The following is a 24,988-nucleotide window of genomic DNA, read 5'->3' as shown; positions in this document are numbered from 1 at the left end:
TAAAATTGAAATAATAAAGAGGTTCAATACCAAAGAATAAGAAATACAGTGATTACATTCTTATTTAATAATAAGTAGAAGTGGTACCGGTTTCGACTCTAGTCCAGGTCATCATCAGCTGATTAAAACATGAAAAACAATGCATAGGAAAAAGAAAATAAAAGATCAAGTTCACTCAGGATCAGTAGAAGAGGTGATATAAAAAATGACGGGGGTAGACACTGTAAAATTCAGGAGAAGTAAAATGTCACTTAAAAGAAACAGTGCGTAATTTTCTGAGCGGCAGTATGGCACATGGAGTGTTAGGCAAAATCTTATAATGTTTATGAAAAGCGGAGAACGGTTAAATGAGCTAGCTTGTATACATTGTTAGGCACAAAGTCATAACAATCGCTCAGAAAATTACGCAGTGTTTCTTTTAAGCGCCTTACATTTTACTTCTTCTGAATTTTACAGTGTCTACCCCAGTCATTTTTTTTATCGCCTCTTCTACCGATCCTGAGTGAACGTGATCTTTTATTTTCTTTTTCCTATGCATTGTTCTTCATGTTTTAATCGGCTGATGATGACCTGGACTGGGGTCGAAACCGGTACCACTTCTACTTATTATTAAATAAGAATGTAATCACTGCATTTCTTATTCTTTGGTATTGAATAGGTTGAACATCTTTATTTATTATTTCAATTTTAACTGTGATAAATTAGAGTAATCAAACAGATGGAGTTTTATTCGTAACAATATGATTTTGTATCTCTGTCATACTATTTTGTTGATTCAAATCACCTCACACATTCGTTGTTTGTATTTCTTTTGTTGAGCCGTGTGTTTATTAGTGTGCCAGTGATCAACACACCAGAAAATTACAGAATATTTTCTACTCAGGGTAAGACAAAACTGTTCAGGTAATTTTTAATAATATGTAGGCCTACTATTAATCGATTATGAACAAACCTATATAACATAATTTTTGTTATGAAAAACTTCATTTTTGATTCTAAAAAAGGGCATGATGAACGCAAAATAATATACAGTAATATTTACAATAATAAACAGTACCAAATACAGTAAAACCTCATTAATTCGAAGTCGGTGGGACGCAAAAATCAGGCTTCGAATGGTGTGATTTTGAATTAACCACCAACTCCCAATTCAGAAATGCCATGGCAAAAATCTCTTTCCAAAATGTATCCAACAAGGTGCATTTACAGTATTCAGATAATGCACTTTGAAAACTTGCTGACAAACATAACCGCATGCAACAGAAGAGAGAGATAAAAAAGTATGTTTCAAACATGAGGATAAATCTATGCTGGCTCCCCTGTGCACGTGCTGTATTTGTTGTTGGACTACTGTACTGTATGCTTTTTAGATGCCACGTACTTGGACGGAAAGTACCCGATGCTCTTAAAACATCGTGGCTTATCATACTCGCCTGTGACAAGGGGAGAAAGTCTCTTGCTTCCGCCTGCATTACAACATTCTTTGATTTCCCGCCACGGTACCTCTCGAAATTCAGAAATGCCAGCTCTTGCCGTGTCACAAAGTATTCTAAGACCCATTAATGCATGCAATCGCCTTGATTCACAGTTTATACCTTATACATCTATCTTGGACACAAGATAAAACTTGGAAAAGACAACCAACGTGCAGAAATTCCTTGCAGAATAGGTATGAGTTGGACTGCATTCCGAAAACTAAGGTTCATCCTCACCAACAAGGATGTTCCAATTAATCTGAAGACCAAGGTTTATAATACGTGCGTGCTGCCAGTTACAACTTACGGTCTGGAAACGATGACTCTGACGAAGGAAAGTGCTCGTAAGCTTCAGCGAACACAACGAGCCATGGAGCGACAGATGCTAGGGATCAGCCTTAGGAATAAGATCCGTTCAGAGGACATCAGGAGAAGAACTAATGTAACAGACATCCTAGAGATAGTAGCAAGACTAAAATGGCAATGGGTAGGACACGTAGCTCGACAAGACTACAACAGGTGGACCTCTAGGATTGTTCACTGGAGACCATGGGGACACAAGAGAGGCATTGGAAGACCCCTGAAGAGATGGCTCGACGACATAAAGCTGTTGGCTGGAACACGCTGGTTCCAAGTGGCTCAAGACCGAAGACGATGGAAGCACATGGGAGAGGCCTATATCCAGCAGTGGATTGAAATAGGCTAGAAAAGAAGAAGAAGAAGTGCCGTGGAGAAAACTATTTCCGAAAAGTATCCAACAAAGTGCATGACATTAGTCTTATTTAAATATTATGCACTTTTATAAATCACTGGCAAACATAACCTCACGCAGCGAAAAAAAATCCACACAATTCAAAGACGAAGACAAATATTGTTGACTACCCTGTGCAAAGGCTTTTTGTAATTACTTTACGGTTTGCATTTTTTAGATGCCTTTTACTTGGACGGAAAGTGCCCGATGCAGTTAAAACATCGTGGCTTATTTAACTTTCCTATGACAAGGGGAGGAAGTCTCTTGCTTCCATGTGCATTACAAGGTTCGACACAGTACAATTTCCTGCCTGGCGCTTCTCTCGTTTAGAACCTTAAGTCCGTTTGGGCTCGGTATTTAAAAAGCTACGCAGTTAGATTGACAATGATAATATTGTTTGGTCCGTACAAATTGATTATATGAGCCACGCTTTTTCGCCAACTGTCAGCATCGCCAGTGTTCGCGGATTCTGCTTCTTTGCACATTGTCTCTTACGTGATATTATGGCGTTCCTTAGAGCGCTGAATACAAAAGACGATTTCACTTGAAATGAGCAAATATGAAACCCACTGTAGACACACCAAAGAGAGTGAAAGTGAGGTTAGCTACCCCTATACTTTTTGGAAGACACGTTCTATCATGACGCGGATACATTTCTAATTTTAATTACTCTGTAAAATACTACTTTTTTAAAAACTTAAAGGCAGTTTTGAATTAAAAGTCTGAATTTTGGTATTGTGACCGACATTGTTCTTCGAATTACGAATTATCCGTATTGCACCATCCTGAGGGGTGATTTCATCCTTGCACCATATTGGGCGACCGTTTTTAATATGTGCGTCTCATTGGATGACCTAACAATTGCTCCGTCTATTTTCCCCACAATCATCCATCTCTCTTATAGATCATTAAATGGATGAATGCATAATAAATTTGATGCTAAGTGTCGTTGGCTAAGTTCGCTTTAAATATTCATCGTATAAACAGTTATCGCTTCATAGAATTTTAGCGATGTCGTAACCTTCAATTCTCCTATCAGAATATTTGATATGGTAATCCTAACATTGCCTCGCGACACCTCTCAGGGATAACTAAATTGCTTCTACGAACCATACTATTTTAACGTGAGGTCAACTGAGGCACCACATTTCCACATCAATAAATTATTATCGATACCATTCATCATCCTGAATCAATATTAGGTTTTTCAAGTTCAATCATCCGAATATAAGTGAAGAAAATAAATAAAATATTTTTTTATGGATTATTTCAAAATTACTTAAATCCTAATAATATTAGCCTATCTCCTAAAATAATAACCTCTAAATTAGAAAATCTATATTTTATTTCTTGATTCTGGAATCACAAAAGAAAATCTACTATTAATTATCATCATCAATTATCTTCTTCTCTAATCGAGAAAAATTTTTAGGTTGAAAATAAATCTAAGTCCCTAATCCTAATTAAACTTCATAAAAGAATTGTATTGTTTAAGTCCGTCAGTTCTTGTTTCTTTTATAAAAAAAATGCTTATTTTCATCATTATCACTTCAACATTCTGTCACAATTCACTTAATTCGATGTTATAACGTTAGCAATCACAAGTAAGTTCCAAATATTTCGGCCCAAAAATGGCTATTTCAAATATATATTGTTCTTAAAATGAAAAATATTGGTCTCCTCGACCATATCATTTGATTAAAATATTCAAATAACACCTTAAATAAATGTAGGTATCGTTCAAAGTCTAATTATAATCGTAGTTCATATAGAAATTGTACCAAACATGTTTTATGGTTTAGCAATAATTAATCAGGTATCACTAATTCCGTAGGAATGCATTTGGTGACCTATTTTATTTAATTGCGGTAGAGATTTTAAATTATGGGATTGTTCTATGAATTAAATTTATTCTTGACAACAAACTTCCAATAATATTCAGTACAACGTTGATATATACTATCTATGAAGACAACAAGTTTCCCTTCATTTATTTCCTACTTGGATATTTCTTTCGAAGACAGTGTATGGTAACCCAAATATACGAAATATGCGATGTATTTATCTGTACGCGTGTACCATTAACCCAATATATACCTCTCATTACCATTTTATTATTTTGCCGCAAATGGTAATCATCACCATCGGCCCATAATACGTCGTATTTACTGCCAAAACTATCCATAAATATATCTATCTTTCCATCTATCAATATTAATTACCATAATGTATCATAATTCAATCTCCTGAACATATCACGACGAATAATTATTCACAATTCCACATTAATATGCTACTCAAATCATAAATTCTCTATGTAAACATTTATCATCACCAACATGACGGCAAATCATTTCAACATCACATTACTTTACTACAATGGTACACTTTTGGGTTAGAATTCATATATTATACGCGTAAACACGCTAGCCTAAAAATGAAATGCATATATAAATCAAATAAGTTAATATGTACTCACATTTCATTGCGTCGTATCAGGAATCACATATAGGTTATTCGTAAATCAACTATCTTCTTCAAGAATATAAAATTAGGGTTACGTCACTTTAAATACGATGCTTTTCTCCCATAATGGTTAGAAATTACATTCCAAATCTCTCCTTGCTTAGCTTTAAGCATTCCTATATTATGGCTTAGATTGTAAAATCTGGAAGAAGTACCTATTCCTCTATTAAAAATAATAATTCAACATGGACAGTCTCATTGCGAAGATGGTAACGACTGTGATTTTATCACGAAGAACTAGGTAAAACAACGTACCAAATATTCACTTTAACTACCACTACTAAATTTACTGCATATCAATTTCAAGAAAATAAAATAACTCTTTGGAACTTATCTTGTGATCACTGACGTTAGATGATCGGCTTTGGCCTCGATGTTGTCATCTAGGGATTGCGTCGTACGGCTCCATCCTCTGCTACGTCACCATCAGGTTGTAGTTTCGGGACTCGGGATAGCAGAAACAGCTGGGCGGTTTCCGTCAGACAGCCGGCTCCATCTTCGGTTTAGCCTCTCATGTTGTTGCAGTCAATCATAAAAGAAAGAAACATTTCCAAATCGTGAGTTAATTTCACATCCATACTCTCAGGAATTAATATCAGGTTTGTATCTAAGATCAGGTTTTTTTTTTAGGACAGTAATTCAAGATTAATTCTTAGTAGCAATTTAACAGTTAAAATATTTCGAGTTATCTCTGTCAAATTTTCTTTTGTTCGGCTAATCAACCTATACTGCGTAATATTCAACTTGGTTCCTCGTACGGTCTCGAGCATATACTCCGACTACAGTTCGGGTATTTTCTAATTCGCTCTTCACGATATTCCTTCGTTTATATTTGATTTCCAAATATTCTCTCGCTTTGCAGGTTCTCCAGCCGGTAACTTCTACAATATCTCCCTTCTATTCACACGAAGATTGGCTTTCTTCTCGAGGATAAATTCACTTCGATTTACGTAACGGATTTTTTTTAATATATTCTTCAGCTACTACTTCTTGTTTTAACAATGTTGAAAACCTTCTATTATTTTATCACGGCCGCATGGATCCTTGATAACTTTCCCTCTCGGTCCGTGATCTAGGCATCTTTAATTCATCAAATAAATATCTTTGCCGTCACGTGCATGGCCCTCTTGAATATATACACGTTCGTAAAATGTATACACTTCGAAATCACGGCCTATTTTACTTAATATATGCATTCCTTTCTGACGTATGGCCCAATTACTTAATCTTCGCGATCATTACCGTGCATGGCAAACTTGTAATTTCGTATGACGACCTTTATTCCGATATCAGGACGATGAAAACGGTACAGTATTTTGAATTAAACAATTTAAATAACGTACAAAACCGTACCTCGAGTTTCTGGGAACAAGAGCTTCTTCGAATTAGGTGTGATTTTGAATTAACCGATGTCAAATTATCGAGGTTCTACTGTATGCATATTTAACATTAAGGTACGGATTCTTAATTTTGTGTGGCTATTGCTAGCCTGTTGTAGCCCTTATTAAGGCAGACCCTCCAACGAGGGCGGGCAGCATCTGCCATTTATAGGGAACTGCGTGTAATTAAGAGTGGAGGACAGTGTTATGTGCCGCGTATGACTTGTAGGGATGTTTGTGACGGTACAAACATTCAGGCTCCGAGCCAAGGGAATTACCCATTTAAGGTTAATATCTCCAACCGTGTCGGGAATCAAACCCAGGGCCCTCAGAATTGAAAGCCACTACACTCATCATTCGTACTGCATATACAATATAACCCAATGCAGATACATTATCTGTTATTCCATATTGCGGCACACAATTTCTGGGCTTTAGGTTTAACGAAATTTTGTCGCAAATAACTTTGTACCTCTGTGAGTTCTGTTACACTGGCATTTCACTGCATTTACATATTTCACTGTTATTATATTGTATACTAGTTGAGAATTATGGAGTTTTACTCTTATATGTTTGACCTTTTGTTCATACATTTAATTTCATGTAAAAAAAAAATGCAATTGTTATGTTATAATTGTTTAGACCCAGAGGTAGAGGATTTGGTTCTCGAGGTTCGTTTCGTGGCCGAGGGGGAGACTCTGGTTCTCGAGGGCGTGGATCGTCAAGGGGAAGATTTGGCTGGTACAAGGAGAGAATTTCTGGTTTTGAATCTCGTAACCGATATCTTTCAGGTAATGTATACACTAATACTGATATTCTTACTTTTTCTCCTTTGGCCTTTCATCTTCCTGTCTCTCCCTCTTCTGTTCTAAACCCTGTCCTTGATTGTTATTTGGCTTTATATTCTCTCTTTAGTGTTGAGTCTCTGGCATGTGCAGTCACATGTATTTGTGGTTCTAATCCTTCAGTTGTTGCAGGTTGTAGATTGCTAAGGGTAACTTCTTCTGCAAGTGAGTTTAAACTAGGTTTCTTTTGGGCCGTTTTCTCCAAATGAATTTAAACTTGGTTTATTTTAATCTGGTTTAAGTCTGGGTTTAAACATCCATTTTCCCCACATTGGTTTAAACTTTGTATCAAGTGTAAACGTAGAAATTGACATATTAACGATCCATGATTTTCCTAGTAAAAGAGTTGGTTTTGAGTACCAGTACTGCAGTATTCACTTAAATCGAGACGTACTGAAATTTGAATGTAGTGTTAGCATTCGAAAATTGGAAGAATTTATTAAATAGGAAGTAATTTTGATGTGCAAGTGTGGTTAAGAAGACCTATTCCAACAGAAGTTTACAATTTAGGAAAATCAGATTAACGGAGGTGTTTTGTTGGATTTATAATTCATAAGCTGGTTTGCTGATATCAGTTGATATCCCATGAATAGCATTGTTATCAAAAATCAAGTTCTTTCGGACCTATCAGGCTCGTATTTCATAGCAGCAATTTTACAGTTTTATTTTGATGAATGTCATTTGGCATTTTTCATGTATGCCTACCTTGGAAATAATAGGTATTCTGTATACATCTACCGTACCAGTACGTAGAAAAGTTTATCGAACAACAATCTTGGTTGAAATTGTGACTATTTTAGCCAAATGAGGTGTTAATAAAGTTTGTTTATGCGTAAAAAATGCGGTGCTGTGCAGTTATGTGTTTCTACGCACACTTTCTGTAATTGTGAAAATGAAGTGTTCCTCGAAATTAAGCTCCGTTTTTTAGTAGTACTAGTTCTTTGACCATGACACGTGTGATCGGAAGTGAGTTTTCAAGTGATCCTGAGATGAATTTTGCTGTGCCCAAAAGGTGATGGTGATTTGTGTTGTAAAAATGTGGGTGTTCAACGACATATATTTACTATAACAGTAAGTGTCATAAGAAGGAGTTTATAGGCAGGTATTTTAAAACATTCATGCCAATAAGGTATTTTCCTGTTATTGAATAACAGCGATGTGATATATCAAGGAGTAAGTAGAACCCTGTTTATTGCCTGTTAAGGCAGGCAGGACAGTAAGAGGAGCGGAATAGCAGCGAAGCTGAATAATCATAGATTAAATACACGATAATTAAAGAATAACTAAATAATTAATCAGATCAACATTCAGAGTAAACAAGAGAACGAGATATGCCCACAATGTAAACACCAATTTGAGGAGGGCAGCATTGTAGTAGAATGTGACGGGAATTGCAAGGCATGGTACCACAAGGAATGCACACATCTGACAGTGGAATTTAACGCCTGAAAGGGAAAGGAGGGAACATTGTATAGATGTGCTGATGTCGAAGTCTATTAAACATGTTTGGAGTGAACGAAACATCTCCAGAAAAATAAAGAAATAATCAAATTATTAGCAAACACAAGAAAACCCATAAGGAGCTTAAAGAAAAGATGGGTGACATGAGCAGGACATTGATTGAGAAAATGACACTAGTACTCGAAGCTCAACTGCAACAAGTGGAATATATGGCATTAACACATAAAGTAAGTGAGAGAGCTTCGTACAAGGGAGCATTGCATAAAACGTCGTAGAAGTTGAATTTCCGCATATTCAAAGAGATAGCGATGCTAATAAGGACAGATCCTCAGTCATTCAGATCATTAATGCGGAAAGTAAAACATCAGAAAATGATCTTGAAAGTAGGGCATCGAATAGCTTTGTAAACATAGAAAGGTACACTGGAAAAGTGACAGAGGGGCAGTTAGGTTATGGAAGTAAGATGCAACAGCTGAATAAGGAAAAGGAAGAGAAAGTTGAAGATGAATCATTCGAAAAGAGGAAAATGAATTGTGCTGTATTCACCGGAAGAATCAATCGGGAAATGCAAGAGGGCAGATGGGATATAAAAGGAAGATACTACAGTTGAGAAAGAAAAGGAACATTGAACGGCTATCCTCAGCAGGAAGAATAGCGTGTATGTATGTAGGGAGAATTAAACAGTCGATGGCTGAAGAGGACATCAGAACTCACTTGGAGGAAAATGGAGTTAGTGAGGTAATAGAATGTACAAACTTGCCTAACAAGGGATATAGCAAAGCATTCAAATCTGTTGTGCCTTTCTGTGGAAAAGAAAGTGAAAAGAAAAGGTAGATGACGAAAATTTCTGGCCAGAAGACATAATTCTTTGCCGCTTTTGATTTTATAGCAGTTGAAAGTCAGACGGATATGAGTTGACTAACTTGGCTCTCATTAATGTTTTGAATTTCAATCAATCAGTAAACTTTGCGAATTAAGGTGTCTGTTATGCTGTTATGGAATGTTGAAGGGTTAAATGGTGTATTACGTGTAGTTAATGAAAAATTGAAGACATGCCTGGAAAAATGGGTTAACCCACACTTATTTTTAACCCGAGTGAGCCTAACGTGAGTCCATTGGACTCATACGATTCTATTTTGTGAATTGTACTAAGTAAATATATGATTTCCTTGATTTCTTTAACAATTGAAATATGTTGTCAATAATGTTTCCTTGTGGATTCACAAACAATGGTTCTTTGTTTATTTGTTAAAAGTTAACTTCATAACTTTAACACCTGATGCGAGTCTCTTGGAATCTAAGCTCTCAGATGACAGTTACCTTTTTATTTTACGTCTGTTGGTAGATTTGCTTGTTATATTATACAAAGTGTCAATAATGGGTCACATTCAGATACTAACTTGTGTTTATCTGAATTACAAGTGCACAGTCCATGGTTTTGTTTGTGATGTTCTACAATGTCTAGACTTAGTGACAAGGAATTAATAGATTATTTGCAGTTACTATCCTCACGGATGTATTTGCAAAGTTTCTCTGGTGTGGTAATAGAATGTAATATTATGTCAACAAAACACTTGAAAATACATCACACAAAGAAATTGAATTAAACCTTCCTTGGAACAACACCACGCGCCGAACTGTTAAAAAGTCCTTCAAAAATCGTCATGGAGACAGACATACTCATAACTTTTCTCAGAATCTACCAATTTAAGTAGTTATTACCTCAAAAGAAAGCGCTTGATCCACTGAGTGTTTTTAGACCAAAACTAACTGCGTACCTCAATTAGAACGAAATATATGATTGCTTCAATAAGAACAAATGTTAAGAAATGAGACTTCAAATTGAATGTGCACTCATAACTTTCCAGTTTGAATAGTTAAGAGCTGAAATGAAAGAGCTTGATCCACTGAGTGTTCTTAGGCCAAAACAAACTCTGTACCTCAATTAGAACCAAAGATATGATTGCTTCAAAGAGACAAAAAAATTGAAAAAATCAAATAATTTGAGGAAGGTGGCTTTTAAGTGATTTATAGCGCCTGATGACAAATCTGTGCAAGAATACTTTTCAGTTTTAAAAATATGAAGGAAATCGACCGGATAGAATGGTCCTACTGACTGATTGACTGACTTACTGAACTTACTTTAGTTTTGATAAATTTTTTAAATATATAGATGAGGAACACAGTGATGTTGCAAGTGGAAGCAAAACTGAAGATGCAACTTCCCAGGGTGATACTACAGAGGTAGAAACCAATTTGAATGGCAAAAATGTCCACCTTCTACATCATAACGAGAGCTTCTAATATAATAAAGACACCAACACATAAGGTTGTTCTTCCACAACAGAAAACAATAGACAGTCCAAAGGACAGTTTTGAACTCTTCATTACAACAACCATTCTAAAGGAAATAGTAAAATTCACCAACCGGGAAGCTGAGAGAGTCTACGACCTGAAGAATAAAAATGTGTCTTAGAGAGTGTGTGATGAAGTGGAAATTAGTGCTTTCATTGGACCCCTCATAACAGTAGGCCACCTGAAATCTAATCACGAGACTGTGTCATCACTATGGAGCCCAAAATATGACCCTCCTATTTTCCGTGCTACCGTGAGCTGAGAAAGATTCAAGGAGCTGCTAGTTTTTCCGCGATTTGATGACGAATCAACCAGAAGTGCTCGTCGTGGGAAAGACAAGCTGGCACCGATTCGTGACGTCTGGGAAGCAGTCTGCAAATATCACACCAAACATTACCTTCCAGGTACTAATATCACAGTAGACGAACAATTGGTACCATTTAGAGGACATTGCCCCTTTTGCCAGTATATGGCATCCAAACTTGATGAATACCGTATTTCACGGCATAATTGTCGCCACCGCGTAATCGTCGCATCCTTTATTTTCAATACAAAAATCGGACTTTAAACCTTTAATTACATAATCGTCGCACGTCCAAATTTTGTTCATTAATCTGGTTAAAAGGTAAATGGAACTGCAACGTAAGTTGCACATGAATGCGCAATTTAAATACGTGTATGGTTTATGGGCAATTTGGCAACACAGTCACGTTTGCGACATGTTGCGCAACGTATAAATAAATAATACTGGTATATGTACGACGCATGGCTTGCCGGTAGACTATCGGCAGTTTGACAACGTGGTCGCGAGACAGTGTACTATTTATTCACCACCTACATATTATGAGTTCCCATTTGAAATACGTAAGGCTGTAAGTTATCGCTTATCGGCAACGTCGCCAGGAAATACCGGCTAGGTAGGTTGAATGGACCTCGAACCAGCCCTCAGATACAGGTAAAATTCCCTGACCCGGCCGTGAATTGAACCCGAGGCCTCCGTGTAAGAGGCAAGCACGCTACCCCTACACCATGGGGCCGGCTCCTGTGTTATTGCGCACAAAGTGAAATCCAAGACGATAACGCAGATTTCCACGGAATTATTCAGCCGAATTATTTACGATGTCTCAGTTGTCATCGCTAGACTCTTGTCTTACTACTACGTCATAAGTGTCCGGGCATGGGATGAAAACTTTTATCCAAGCAGTCAAGATAATTATTATCCAATGCTATTAAAGTTTTATTTTATAAGCTCGCCAGCAATGTAATGTAAAATCATCAATAACTGGGAAGAAATATTAACGTAATTACCGTATGTTTAAAAGAAATTGAAAAAAAATGAATGTTTGTTACTGAAGTCTCGGAATACAGTCAACTATACAGTAGATTTACACCGCGCTAGCTAGAGCTCTGGTTTGCGAGCTTTGCGCAAGCGCAGTAGTGTGTCGCAACCAACGAGCTAAACTGATAAATTGTTGCATGCTTCCTTGCTGCCTAACACTATTGGCTGCTCTGGAATGGACAGATCACAGATGCATTTATTTGTTTCAGATTTACGTGATTACTGTAGACATGTGTGCGTGAGAATTTAAGTTTTTAATTTGTGTTTTGGGTGTTTGCAGAAATAATTTGTTTTTATAGTGAACAATTACGGAAAGTCATTTATATCGCAAAACATTAATGTGTGAAGCATTTATAAGCGATTATGGGTAAATATGGAAACTATTCTGCGGGCTTCAAGCTAAGCGTAATTGCCTTCGCTGAACAGCACGGGAACAGAGCTGCAGAAAGAAAATTTTCTGTGAGTGAAAAGTTGGTGCGTGACTGGCGGAAAGTAAAAAAACAAGCTAAAAAGCACAAACCCTTCTAGACGCGCGTTTAGAGGTCCTAAAACAGGGAAGTTTCCTATAATTGACGAAGAAGTGTTTAGGTACGTCAGTGAAATACGTAACAATGGCTGCAGTGTATCATATGAAATGTTACAAATTAAGGGACAGGAGGTAGCGCGCAAACACAACATACCGGTAACTCAGTTTAAGGCGACTCGTGGGTGGATTAAGGGGTTCATGCGACGACACAATATGTCAGTGCGAAGGAGAACAACACTAAGCCAAAAGTTGCCTGCTGATTACACGGACAAGATTGTAAATTTTCACCGATTTGTCATACGTTTGCGCAAGGAAACTTCGTACTTGCTTTCTCAAATCGGTAATGCCGATCGGACTCCAATCTTTTTTGATATGCCTCGCAACAGCACTATTGCGCTAAAAGGATCACGGAGTGTATTAATGAAAACCAGCGGTAGTGAGAAGTTGCGATGCACGGCAATGCTAGCCATTACAGCTGACGGGAGAAAGTTGCCGCCTTACATCATTTTCAAGAGGAAAACGATGCCTAAGAATATACAGTTTCCCCGTGGAATTCATGTACGAGTGCAACCAAAGGGTTGGATGGACGTAGCACTCATGCTGGACTGGGTTAAAACTGCGTGGAATAGAAGACCTGGTGCACTACTAAAACAACCAGCTCTGCTTGTTTTAGATAGTTTCCGAGGTCACCTCGTGAACGAAGTGAAGCAAATTCTCACTACAAATAAGACACGACAGATAGTCATTCCTGGTGGCCTAACATCTGCTTTGCAGCCACTAGACGTATGTGTTAATAAACCCTTTAAAGACCACTTACGTCGATTTTACAACGAGTGGATGATGAGCGGCGATCAGCAATTGACGCCCGCCGGAAATATCAGGCGTCCACCCTTGGACTTGTTATGCTCGTGGGTGAAGAAGAGTTGGGATCTTATACCACCTGAACTAGTCTCCAAGAGCTTCAAAAGGACTGGGATTTCGAATGCACTAGACGGTTCTGAAGATGACGCAGTGTGGCAGGGAGACGAAGAATCTGATACTGGTATTAACAGAGGCGAGGACGGCGCATCAGATAGCGAAACCTGCGATAGCGACACCGAAGATTTGGAATAAATTGCGTACCGGTAAGTCTGCATTTTTTGCAAGTGTAATATTTTAACTTTAATACTCAAATTAATGACACATTAACTTAATACGTTCATTTTTATTTTCAGGTTGGAAAAACGTTTGCCGAATTGTTGCGAAAAATTATGAATTTTGTTTTAGACTATTTTAATTATTTTGATGTATAAACGCGAGTATTACGTGCATCTTAAATTTGTATCAAATACAATTTAGTTATAAATACATTTTTTGAGTAATACAAATACTGGTATTAAAGATTCATCGTATAATGGTCGCACCCTACAATCTTTTTCGAAAATTTTGGTATAAAAAGTGCGACGATTATGCCGTGAAATACGGTATGTAATGAAAATTTTTTTGGGTCTCAGACTCACAAACTTCCTACCCTTTGAAAGGTCTTCCATACCTGGGGAAGGAAGGTACTACTGTTGCCACAAACCTAAGTTCGACAGTGGTTCAGAATCTCACCGAGTCATACAATCACACTAATAGAAATGTTACGTGTGATAACTTCTTCACAAGTCTGGAACTTGTAAAGAAGTTACTGAACAATGGTCTTACAGTAGTAGTTACTGTTAGGAAAAACAAGACATTTATTCCTCCTGAATTTCAGCCTAATAGAACACGAGCACCTCAGTCATCCTTGTTTGGTTTCACAAAGGATTTTACTCTTGTGCCTTACGTGCCTGCATAACGTAAAGCAGTAATTCTTCTTAGTAGTATGCATCACACAAATGATGTAGTTGTTGAAGAGCAAAAGAAGTATGTTATTATTCTCTATTACAATGACACGAAATCTGGTGTAGATACTCCGGACCAGATGGTCCATGCTTATTCTTGCAAAAGAAAGACAAACCGCTGACCTGTAGCATTCTTTATGAATCTGATTTATGTTTGTGGTGTGGCTTCCTATGTAGTGTGACTAACTCTAAACCCTGAGTGGATGAAATCCATAACGAAGACAAGGCAAAAGTTCATTTTGATCGACTTAGCAGAAAGTCTTATTGAAAGTCACATAAAACTAAGGCCAAGAATTGGTTTGCAAAGAGCAACGTTAGCAGCTGTTCAAGCTACTGTTCCAGATCCAGCTGACACTTCGTCGACATCTTCACCAACAGAAGCCCCCAAGAAAAAGAGGTGCTAAAAGGTCGAACGCAAAGACAAGTATGTGTCAAGTGTAAGAAAAATGTGTGTTCGGAACACTCTGCTTATGAAAGAAAATGTTTGATATGCAAACGGGTTTAAGTAGGTACTGTATGTGACACAGTAGGATGAGTAATTTCATGTACTGTCTGTAACTTGTAGTACATATTTTCGTGTAAGCTGTCACCTACTAGAATTTTTCAAGTATGCACAGGTTGCTTCAAAACATATTTAATTACATTGTACTGTTCAACAAATGTGTATTAAAAGGATATGAAGCGTGGTGAGAGCTGTGTTTCGTAACAGTGTCCAGTGGTCTCACCTCGGGCAAATTAAGTTGTGGAAAGGGTTAGGCTTTCCAGGGTTAAATGGAAAAAATTTCAGGTTTGTGAATGATGCTGAAAAAAGACATTATCTTATCTTCATTCATTTTTGTGAACATAAGGTCCAAGCAGACAGTATCATTTATAATATTTTATTACCCAAAACAAGACATTATCAATAAACGAGAAACTTTACATTAACCTTTTAGGGTCCAATTGATTCCCCGCCTGCATCCTACACAGGTCCAATTTAACATTAGGCAAGTATGGGAAGGAATTACACACGTACCGTATAATCCTGAATACCACCTGCCACCGAATAAGACCTGTACCCTAAATTTGAGATTGCAAAATATAGGGGGGGGGGGAAATAACTTGCATACCTATTTAATTTTCGTTAAATATACCACAAATACAAATTCAAACAGCTTAAAATTAATAAAATCATCCAAAAATCTTAAATAAAATTCGTCCAATACTCAGATCATTCACAATTCACCATCGTCATCTGAAGTTTCACCATAGGAACTTCCGTCGCTAGCATCTTTCCACAAATAGTCGTCCTCACTACCGTCCACTGAATTTCAAATTTCACATTTCTTAAAGTTTCTGGACACTAGATCGTTGTGAATGCACGCCCGTGTGGTCTTGTTCCAGCTGCATATTAGTCCCACTTCAGGTCTCTTCAGTCGTCTGGTTGGTGTTAACGCGTGATTACCAGTTGCCTAGGGGCCACGGCGTGGACGTGCATGTATTGAACTTGGTAGGAATAAATGGCATCTAAGCGGTCCCTTTGATGTTAGTCAGACTTCTGGTTGGTGAAAATGCTTCCGCAGCGTTAAATAGTTCTCTAGGTTTGTTTTTTTTTTGCTAGGGGCTTTACGTCGCACCGACACAGATAGGTCTTATGGCGACGATGGGATAGGAAAGGCCTAGGAGTTGGAAGGAAGCGGCCGTGGCCTTAATTAAGGTACAGCCCCAGCATTTGCCTGGTGTGAAAATGGTTTGTTACTTGTTCCTAAAGTCAGGAGCTTCCTTCAGTTTGGTTAGATATTCTGGTGAACTGACTTGACAAATTAAAAAAATTTGCCCTTTATAAATATGGAAAATATATCACAGGTTGTATGTTATTTGGGTTCGTTGTGTATGTATGTTGGGTATTCAGCCTGAAGGCTGGTTTGATCCTCTGCAGCTTTGCCAACAATTGTCATAAATAGCCCAGGCGTCACTGAAGAGGCGTACTAGGGAAATGAGGAGTGAGGTATTTTCCCGTTGCTTTCCTCACCAAGCCAGCCGTTGCTATTACATATCAGTCTGCCAGGCCCACTGAAATGCGTGTACCATCCGACCCTATGAGCGATATTTTCACACCATTAATAACAGGGACTTGCTGCATAAGCAATGGTATTACTAGCATCACTCATACCTCAGTCACTTTCATATTGTCAAAGCCAAGGATGAGACTGAGACAGATCAGTGAAAGTAACAAATTTGATATAGCCCATACCAGAAGACATAGTGTGCTGTAAACACTACATCTTGCCAGCAAAGGCATTCGGGTTCGTTACCAACTCATATTTCATACGTAGATGGCTACGAATAGTTACTGTTTTCAGTGGTGTATGTAGCAAAATGATAATTATTTAATATGAGATTGACATCTTATTGCACTGTGTACTTAGTAAGCTTTGTTCGAGTTCATTCCATTGCTGATAAGTTCACATAATATGCAACGTTTTGAAGATGGATCCAAGAAAACTGTTGGCAATACTGGCAGCAACAGCATGTTCAGTATTCATAACGGCTGCCAGTTGTGTGCAACACATGTGTGATGCTGTGACGCTTGAGTCCCCTGTGAAATACTTTAAAGCTAACAAAAGTGGAGAAAAATTGAGTAGGAAATCTAAACAAATTGTTTTAAACATTTACAGTAGCCTACGAAATGAGAATCTGCTGTGGACTGTGGAGGACGTGGTGAAAGACCTCGCAGCTGACAGGCGTTTCTGTGTAAAGAGTTTACGCCGCTCGTGTGGAATTTAAACTCCACGGAAAATCCAAGTCTCCAGCGAGAGGTCGACCGGCGTCCAAAGGGAAGAGAGTTCGTGTGTCACAATATTCTGATTTTGTTTTAAGTGGCATTCGGAGAAAAGTGAATAGTTTTTTCTTAAGAACAAAATTCCGACAGTCAGGAATTTACTACTAAACAGGAAGAAGACAGTAACGGGAATATGAAAATAATATAGGGAATGGTAAAAAGTAAAAGATCGGATAAAGAAGCAATTACAGCTCTGGAGACAGCAGATAGGACTACAGTTTGCAATATGAAAGATATAAGGGATACAATGGGACAGTATTTTGACAAGCTCTTAAATGGCCCTAATGAGATCTCTGTTGAGGATGTAGGACAGAAAACAAATGAAGATATCCCAATTACATGGACAGAAGTACAGCAAGCTCTCCATCTAATAAGTGGTAAGTCAGCAGGAGCTGATGAAGTTACAGCTGACATGATTAAAGCTGCTGGTCCACCAGGAATATGGTGGCTGTGTAGAGTTCTCAGAACAATATGGAAGGATAACAAAATACCTGAAAAAAAAATTCAATCTTTAAGAAAGTGGGTAGAAGGAAAAGTGAAAATTACAGGGGCACTACCCTCCTAACACATGGCCTTAAAAGTATGGAGAAGATCATTGAAGCCAGAGTAAGGCATATACTAGAGCCTATCTTAGAATGGAACAACATGGCTTTAGGGCTGGGAGAAGTATGACAGATCTGATATTTGTTTGTGGATGTTGGCAGAGAAAGTCTGGGAAAGAGCAAAAGACCTAATTATTGTGTTTATGGACCTTGAAAAGGCATATCATAATGTTCCTAGATCAACTATTTGGAAAAGTCTTAGAAAACTTGGTGTACCGGAGTACCTTATTAGGAAGATCCAAATGCTATATACTGACTGCAAAAGATGTGTCACTATTGGAGATAGTCACTCTGGTTCAGTAAAATAAAAAGAGTACAACAGGGAAGTGTCTTAACACCTCTTGTATTCATAGCAGTTATGGATACCATTTTAAAGGAACTAAAAGGAAAAGGTAATAAAAATAAAGATCTTCAGTCTGTGGTGGTTACAGACGATGTGGCAATTGGGGATGAAACAGAGGAGGGAGTGCAAAATAATCTGAATGCATGGTGTAAGAAGTTTTATTATGGAATGAAATTGAACCCATCAAAAACAGTAGCATTGAAAATCAGCAGACATAATACAGAATGCAACATAAAACTACAGGACCACCAAATTGAAGTAGTACACCAATTCAGATATTTTAGCATGCGTAATGGCTGATAATAGAGCTGAGATAGAAATAACAAACAGAGTAACCAAATGCTCTAACTTTTACAGTATCGTTAAGACACCTACTATGGGATAAGAAGGTCCCACAAAGAACAAAAATGACCTTGTACAAGTCATATTTCATTCCCATCCTTACATGTACTCCGGAAACCTGCACACTAACATCAAAGGATTGTAGTAGGAATCAAGCCGGTGAAATAAAATTTCTTAGAATTGCCCTCCAAAAGACACGTCTTGATCATGTGAGAAATGATGGGATCCGATCTAACCTAGATCTAAATGATGGAGGAAAGGCTTAGGTAATCTAGACTTAGATGGTTTGGGCATGTTAAACGAACGAATAGCATAAGGTTACCATGTGCTTATTTGGAAAAGAGAATAACAGGTAGAAGACCAGCTGGAAGATCAAGAAGAAGATGAATGGACCAACTGAGGGAAGATATGGAGAGAAGAGAATGGAATTGGGAATCTGTCATGGACAACAAAATCTTTTTGAATATGCAACTTCGGAAGACGCTTGTTTTCAAACACCCTACCTGGCGTTCTGGAAGGACAAACCGATGATGATGATTTACAGGTTATAATAAATTATATACTGTTAAGTATGTGTTCTTACATTAAATAAAGTGTTATTGATATACATACAGCAGATATATCATGACATAACCTCGCATATTTTGTTACACAAGACAGATCAGACAATACACACATAATACATTATATGACCACGATTTATGCTAAATAAAGTCTGTTGATAGCTAATGTAAAGAATAATACCAATAGACGTGACCAACTTCATAGTCACACCTCACGAGTCATAATAAAATACTAACAACCTACTAATCGAGCTTGATATTTCTAATAATTACACATGGGTTTAGAGAATTGTTTCTGCGTTATTCTAGTCCATTACACTTGTATCAAAGTAAAATGAGTCTTGTTGTGAAAAATAAATAAAGTTCCGATGTTGACTTAGAAATAAAAAACCCTCGGAATTTGATAGGTAGAATGAGTATTTACAAGTTCTTACACCTGGTCATAACCATTAAAATTTATTTACACTCTCAGACACAGCCTCTAAATGTACAAGTTCTTTCTTGATGAATGAAGATAAATGTATATTCTGAATTTAAGACTCGTGAAGTAAATGGTCAACCACTATTGGAATTATTTACGTAACTCGAGAAACAACTATGCCCTAAACATAAAAAATTTGCACTAATCTCAACTCGTGCTATGTGATCATAGGAAGTTCATGTACTGTTGTAGCATTAAAATTAGCTGAGTCTTTTAACACAATAGTTTATGCAGATTTTCTGATCTTATCAGACAGCCAAACTGCATGGTACGGCTGTGGATAGTAGACTGGATATCGAGTATGATTTGGGTTCAGCTTATATAGCTGGGAACCGTAGCCTGTGAGTCACGTCACACAGATTACATCAGTTTAATGTTTTAATAACTGCCACAGTAATGTCTCGATTGTCTTAAAACTGGTACATCGTGTAGGTTTTTTTCTTTAAGTGCAGTTAAGGAGATATTAAACATATAGCATTATTGTCTACTTTTTCCATTTCATTCACTTTTCCTCTGTTATTTCTGTGTGTGTCTTTTGGGGGATTAATTTTCTCTTCTGACGATGCTCTCACAGATTTGCTACTACTGCAGATTATCCATAGTTTCTAGAGTTTGCTCACATGTACTACAGTAATACAGAAGCTGTACAGATTATTACGGGTTTCACGAAATCAAAATGCACTTTATTCTTCATTTCCCCTGCGAACATGAAAAAAAAGAGTAGTTTCGTGCGTTGGAGACTTGATGTTAGAAAACAGTTCATGAAAAAAACGGTGAAATAGAGTAATTTGCTTACAACCTTTAACAGCCATTGTAACAACTTTGATGAATGTAAATTTCTGGCATTTGTGCCAGTTTCTGTTCTATTGCCTTTGGTGATTTTTACTTCTGTTGCATGTTTTTTTTTTTTTTTCCAAAAATAAGAGGGCGGATCAAATGTAAACAGGATTTTTTAAAAATTTATTGCTTCAACCAAAAAATACACATAGGGAGATCACTTTTCTACATAGTGTCCTGTCTTTGATACACATTTTCTCGATCGGATTGGTGTTTTATGCCGTTCTGATAGAAAAAAGAAATGTATGGAGCCAGTTGCGCACAAACTCTTCTACACTCTCATTAAAATTATCGATCCGCTTTCTTCCTAAGTCTTGTTTTAGTGGTCCAAAAAAAAAGTAGATGCAGGGCGGTAAATCGGGACTGTACGGTGGCTGTTCCATTGGTTTCCGGTGAATTTCTTCCATGTTTTCCCATGTTAAAGCGGCAGTATGCGGCCTTGCATTGTCATGGAGAAGAATGGCGTTTCAGATTGGTTGCTTGTTTGATACGCAGCCTTTTCTTTATCCAAGAGGCGACAGTAATAGGCTGCATTAATTGTCCTATATTCGTGAAAAAAGTCCACCAGTAAAATGCCCGCGTAGTTCCAGAAAACTGTTGCAAGCACCTTTCCAGCAGACGGGTGTGTTTTGGCTTTGGCCGGACCTGTTTTGTCTCTTCGCCGCCACTCCATGCACCGAAGTTTCATCACAGGTCACAATACGACGCAAGAAATTCTCTCCTTCTTCCTCGGAGCAACGCAGGAGTCTGACAAACTTCCTGGCATAGTTTTTTTGTTTCCTGTTGAACAGACGTGGAACCCAGCTGGCAGACAATTTTCTGGAGTACATATCGGATGTTGGTTGAACACTTCCGTAACTTATTCCTATGTTTAAAACAATTTGCAAAATTTTTGTTCGCCGATCTTCACCAATAATGTCACGAATGCCAACAATATTGTCTGCAGTAATGCTTGTCCGCGGTCTCCTTTCGTGAGGTTCATATCCCAGAGCTTCTCTTCCTGCCACAAATTTTTTTAGCCCACTTGTACACTTGAGTCTGCAAGGTTTAGTGTCCTCTTTGCAAGAAATTTGGTAATAATGCGTTGCACAACAGAAAAGTGCACCTCTGCTCACTCACGGCATACTGAAGTGGCCGAGCTCTCCATCGTCATTTGCGCATGCAAACCCCTTCTCTGGACACCAACACCAACATCTTGGCCTCAGAATTATTACTAACAGCAGGGGTAAATTCAAGTTTATGGTAAGAACAGTGAAGAGCAGAGTAATCATGGAACAAACGATCTGCAGCAAATCAGTATTACTGTATTACTGTATTACACAGAAGACTTTTTATGCATAAGACTACAAAAATTTTAACCTAAACACGTGTTCTGTGGAACGTGCAAGTTTGATTTTTCAGTTAAACGTGAAGGAGAGTGCGAATACTGTCCGCGCTAGTGTAAAAAAAAAAAAAAGAAATTGAAATGGAGGTCATGAAATGTACTGATGCATCGAAGGACAGTGCAAGACTCGTCTCTTTTTACAACAAAAAGTGGCAGTTATATTGTTATACAGGCTTCTCTTATCTGCAGCAGACTATGGCACTACGGACAACCACGTTTGAAATTTGACATCTCCGTTTTCAGGTCTAATTAGGCATCAGCAGGTACTATTGCTGCTAGGGTGATTGTGGAACATTGGGGGAAATAAAGGACATCTTTGTTTTCCTGCATATTAGAAAGGTGTATAACAAATATGCAGGAGGTTGGTGTATGGTAATGCCTGCCTAAGAGGATTAATTAAATGTAAAATTTCTTACAATTTCATACCTATTCTCATTTCATCACTCACGTCATACAGCATAGTGCTCTTTTCCTCATGGAATCTGTAGCAAGCCTGCACGAAAATCTCTTGAAACCCTAGGACTTTTCTTATTAAAAAAAATACTGCTGCACCATGTTGATTTTACATTTTCATAGGAGTATTTTTTTTTCAATTTGCCTTAGATCACACCGACACAGATAGGTCTTATGGCGACAATGGGACTGGAAAGGCTTAGGAATGGGAAGGAAGCGCCCGTGGCATTTAATAAGGTACAGCCCCAGCATTTGCCTGGGGAGAAAATGGGAAACCACGGAAGACCATCTTCAGTGCTGCTGACCGTGGGGTTCGAACCCACCGTCTCCCGGATGCAAGCTCACAGCTGCGCACTTCTAACCACACAGCCAACTCGCCCGGTATAAGAGTATAAATTGGGAGAGAAGTTGTTACTGTGAATTTTTAGAACATGTTTCCTTTACGACTTCAAATATTATGAAATGAAATTTTACCGTATGTTTTAATTCATTCTCTTGTATTGAATTGTTTAGTTGTAAATACAGTATTAGTTTTGATGTATGATAGCTAAGTGGCATTATTGCTGCTTTCTCATGGCGGTCAGTGCAATGGGAAATCATGTTCATGTTTGTTATTTAGACTGCATGTAAGATTGAAGGTTTAATGGCTATGACCACAATATCAACACAACAAACATGTAGGTGGATGGTCTGCCTAGTCAATACAAATACTATTTAGTATTAGTAATACTAGTAATTAGTAATACTAATACTTTTTTTTTTCGTGTGGCCATTTCTTGCCGAGTGCAGCCCTTGTAAGGCAGACCCTCCGATGAGAGTGGGCTGCATCTGCCATGTGTGGGTAACTGCGTGTTTTTGTGGTGGAGGATAGTGTTATGTGTGGTGTGTGAGTTGCAGTGATGTTGGGGACAGCACAAACACCCAGCCCCCGGGCCACTGCAATTAACCAATGAAGGTTAAAATCCCCGACCCGGCCGGGAATCGAACCCAGGACACTCTGAACAGAAGGCCAGTACGCTGACCATTCAGCCAACGAGTCGGACAATACTAATAGTATTTAGTATTGACTAGGCGGACCATCCACCTACATATTTGTTGTGATCAAGTCAATATGGATCAAATACTGGCCACTATGGTCAAGATTATTAATAACAATATCAACAGTCGTGTAAAACTACAAGCTTCTTTTTTTTCAATTTACAGGCGGTGGTGGTGGCGGTGCAGTGAGGTATTCAGGGTATCGCCGTTTCAGAGGGGTGAGTATTTCTTGAATATATGTGAAAGTAGGTAATTTGATATGTAATTTTTTTTTTAAATTGAGGTTTTCATTGTCATTTAATTGGAAAAATTAATACTTTGTATTCTTACATTTTAACATTTCTAAATTTATGAAGAAGTTGTTTAAAGTATCTGTAGTCCTTGAACAGGACGTTGAATATGGTGTCATACAAACTGGCAACCTTTGCAGGTACAGTTGTTTGGATATTGGGTCTGTCTGTTAAGCCTTCAGCTCGGGGGCTAGTTGGATCCTCAAAAATTACCACCAAAGTTTAAAAAGCCGCAAAAAATTATGACTGTGTTATAACGAGTCGTGCGAGACATGATGAATGGTGTGATAGTTTGCCATTGCTTTCTTCTTTGGGCCAGAAAGTACTACTGCTGCACAACTGGCCCTCTGGGTAGTTGTTTTCATAACTTCTGGATGCACTACTGATGCTCTGAATGGTCATTACTTTGCACCACCCATACTTTCGCTCCTTTTTCACTGTCACAGCCATAAGCATGACAGACTTTGGTGGAAGCTTCATTTCGCTTTGGCCTGTGCCAAGACAGATGTAAAAATACTGCATCCGTCAAGAAATAGCAACAGGCTATTGCATTGCAGACACTAAGAGATCTTTCTGCACCAAAAAATGTGATCATTGGGGTATTGGGAAAGCAGTGAAAATTGTGTGACAAGATAAAATCATAACATAAAATTGAAACAGTATCTTGACATGACAGCAACACCAATGAACAGGTCCAATTCATGGAGGAGAATGACAGTGTACAAAGGAAATAGGTTGCTTTAGAGCACAGGAACTTTGTGTTGCCCTTAAATCAACTGAAATCAAGTCATATATACAGGCGCTTGTTTATTCCTTTTCAGTACTTTAATAAACATCAGGTGAAGATGGTTCTGTTATATTTCAGGTATATTGACCCTGTGATATTTGTTACGGGAAGTTTGATTTTTTTCCCAGCTGGCTGTCTTGAACGTACTGTTTTCGTTTTGGTCTACTGTTACTCTTATATACCATCAAGCTTGCTTGATATTGTTGTGAAGGAAATAATCTTTTCTTATTACAGTTGAGTTCAAAAACATATACTCACATTGCATTGGAAGGCTTGGGTCTGAGGTGCAGATAATCTTACATTTTCACTCCTGTAGTAAAACGCTATTCTATCTCATCTGCCGGTGCAGTCATGTCACAAGAGCAAGTATCCCTCTAGATTTATGCAGAAGACTGTAAATCTCAGTGTAACTACCTTTCTGATTTGCCAACACAGTGCACCTTATTCATTTCAAAAATAGCCTGCAGTTCTTTCAGGCGAGCTGCAGTGGATAGTGAATTTAGGTGACCACAGTAGAAAGTGGTC

General features: G+C 37.9%; 1 protein-coding gene across 1 annotated transcript in view; it reads left to right on the top strand.

The window, feature by feature from the left end:
- LOC136878884 (zinc finger protein on ecdysone puffs) overlaps positions 1-24,988 on the top strand; it is a 304,897-nt gene that overhangs the window by 30,809 nt on the left and 249,100 nt on the right. The window contains exons 3-4 of the mRNA XM_068228845.1: positions 6,774-6,922; positions 23,552-23,604. Of these exons, the coding sequence (XP_068084946.1) occupies positions 6,774-6,922; positions 23,552-23,604 (202 nt within the window). The remainder of the gene's footprint in view (positions 1-6,773; positions 6,923-23,551; positions 23,605-24,988) is intronic.

Source organism: Anabrus simplex, chromosome 8 (assembly GCF_040414725.1).
Source record: "Anabrus simplex isolate iqAnaSimp1 chromosome 8, ASM4041472v1, whole genome shotgun sequence".
NCBI classification, from domain to species: Eukaryota; Metazoa; Arthropoda; class Insecta; order Orthoptera; family Tettigoniidae; genus Anabrus; species Anabrus simplex.
This window is presented reverse-complemented; position numbering and strand designations above follow the sequence as displayed.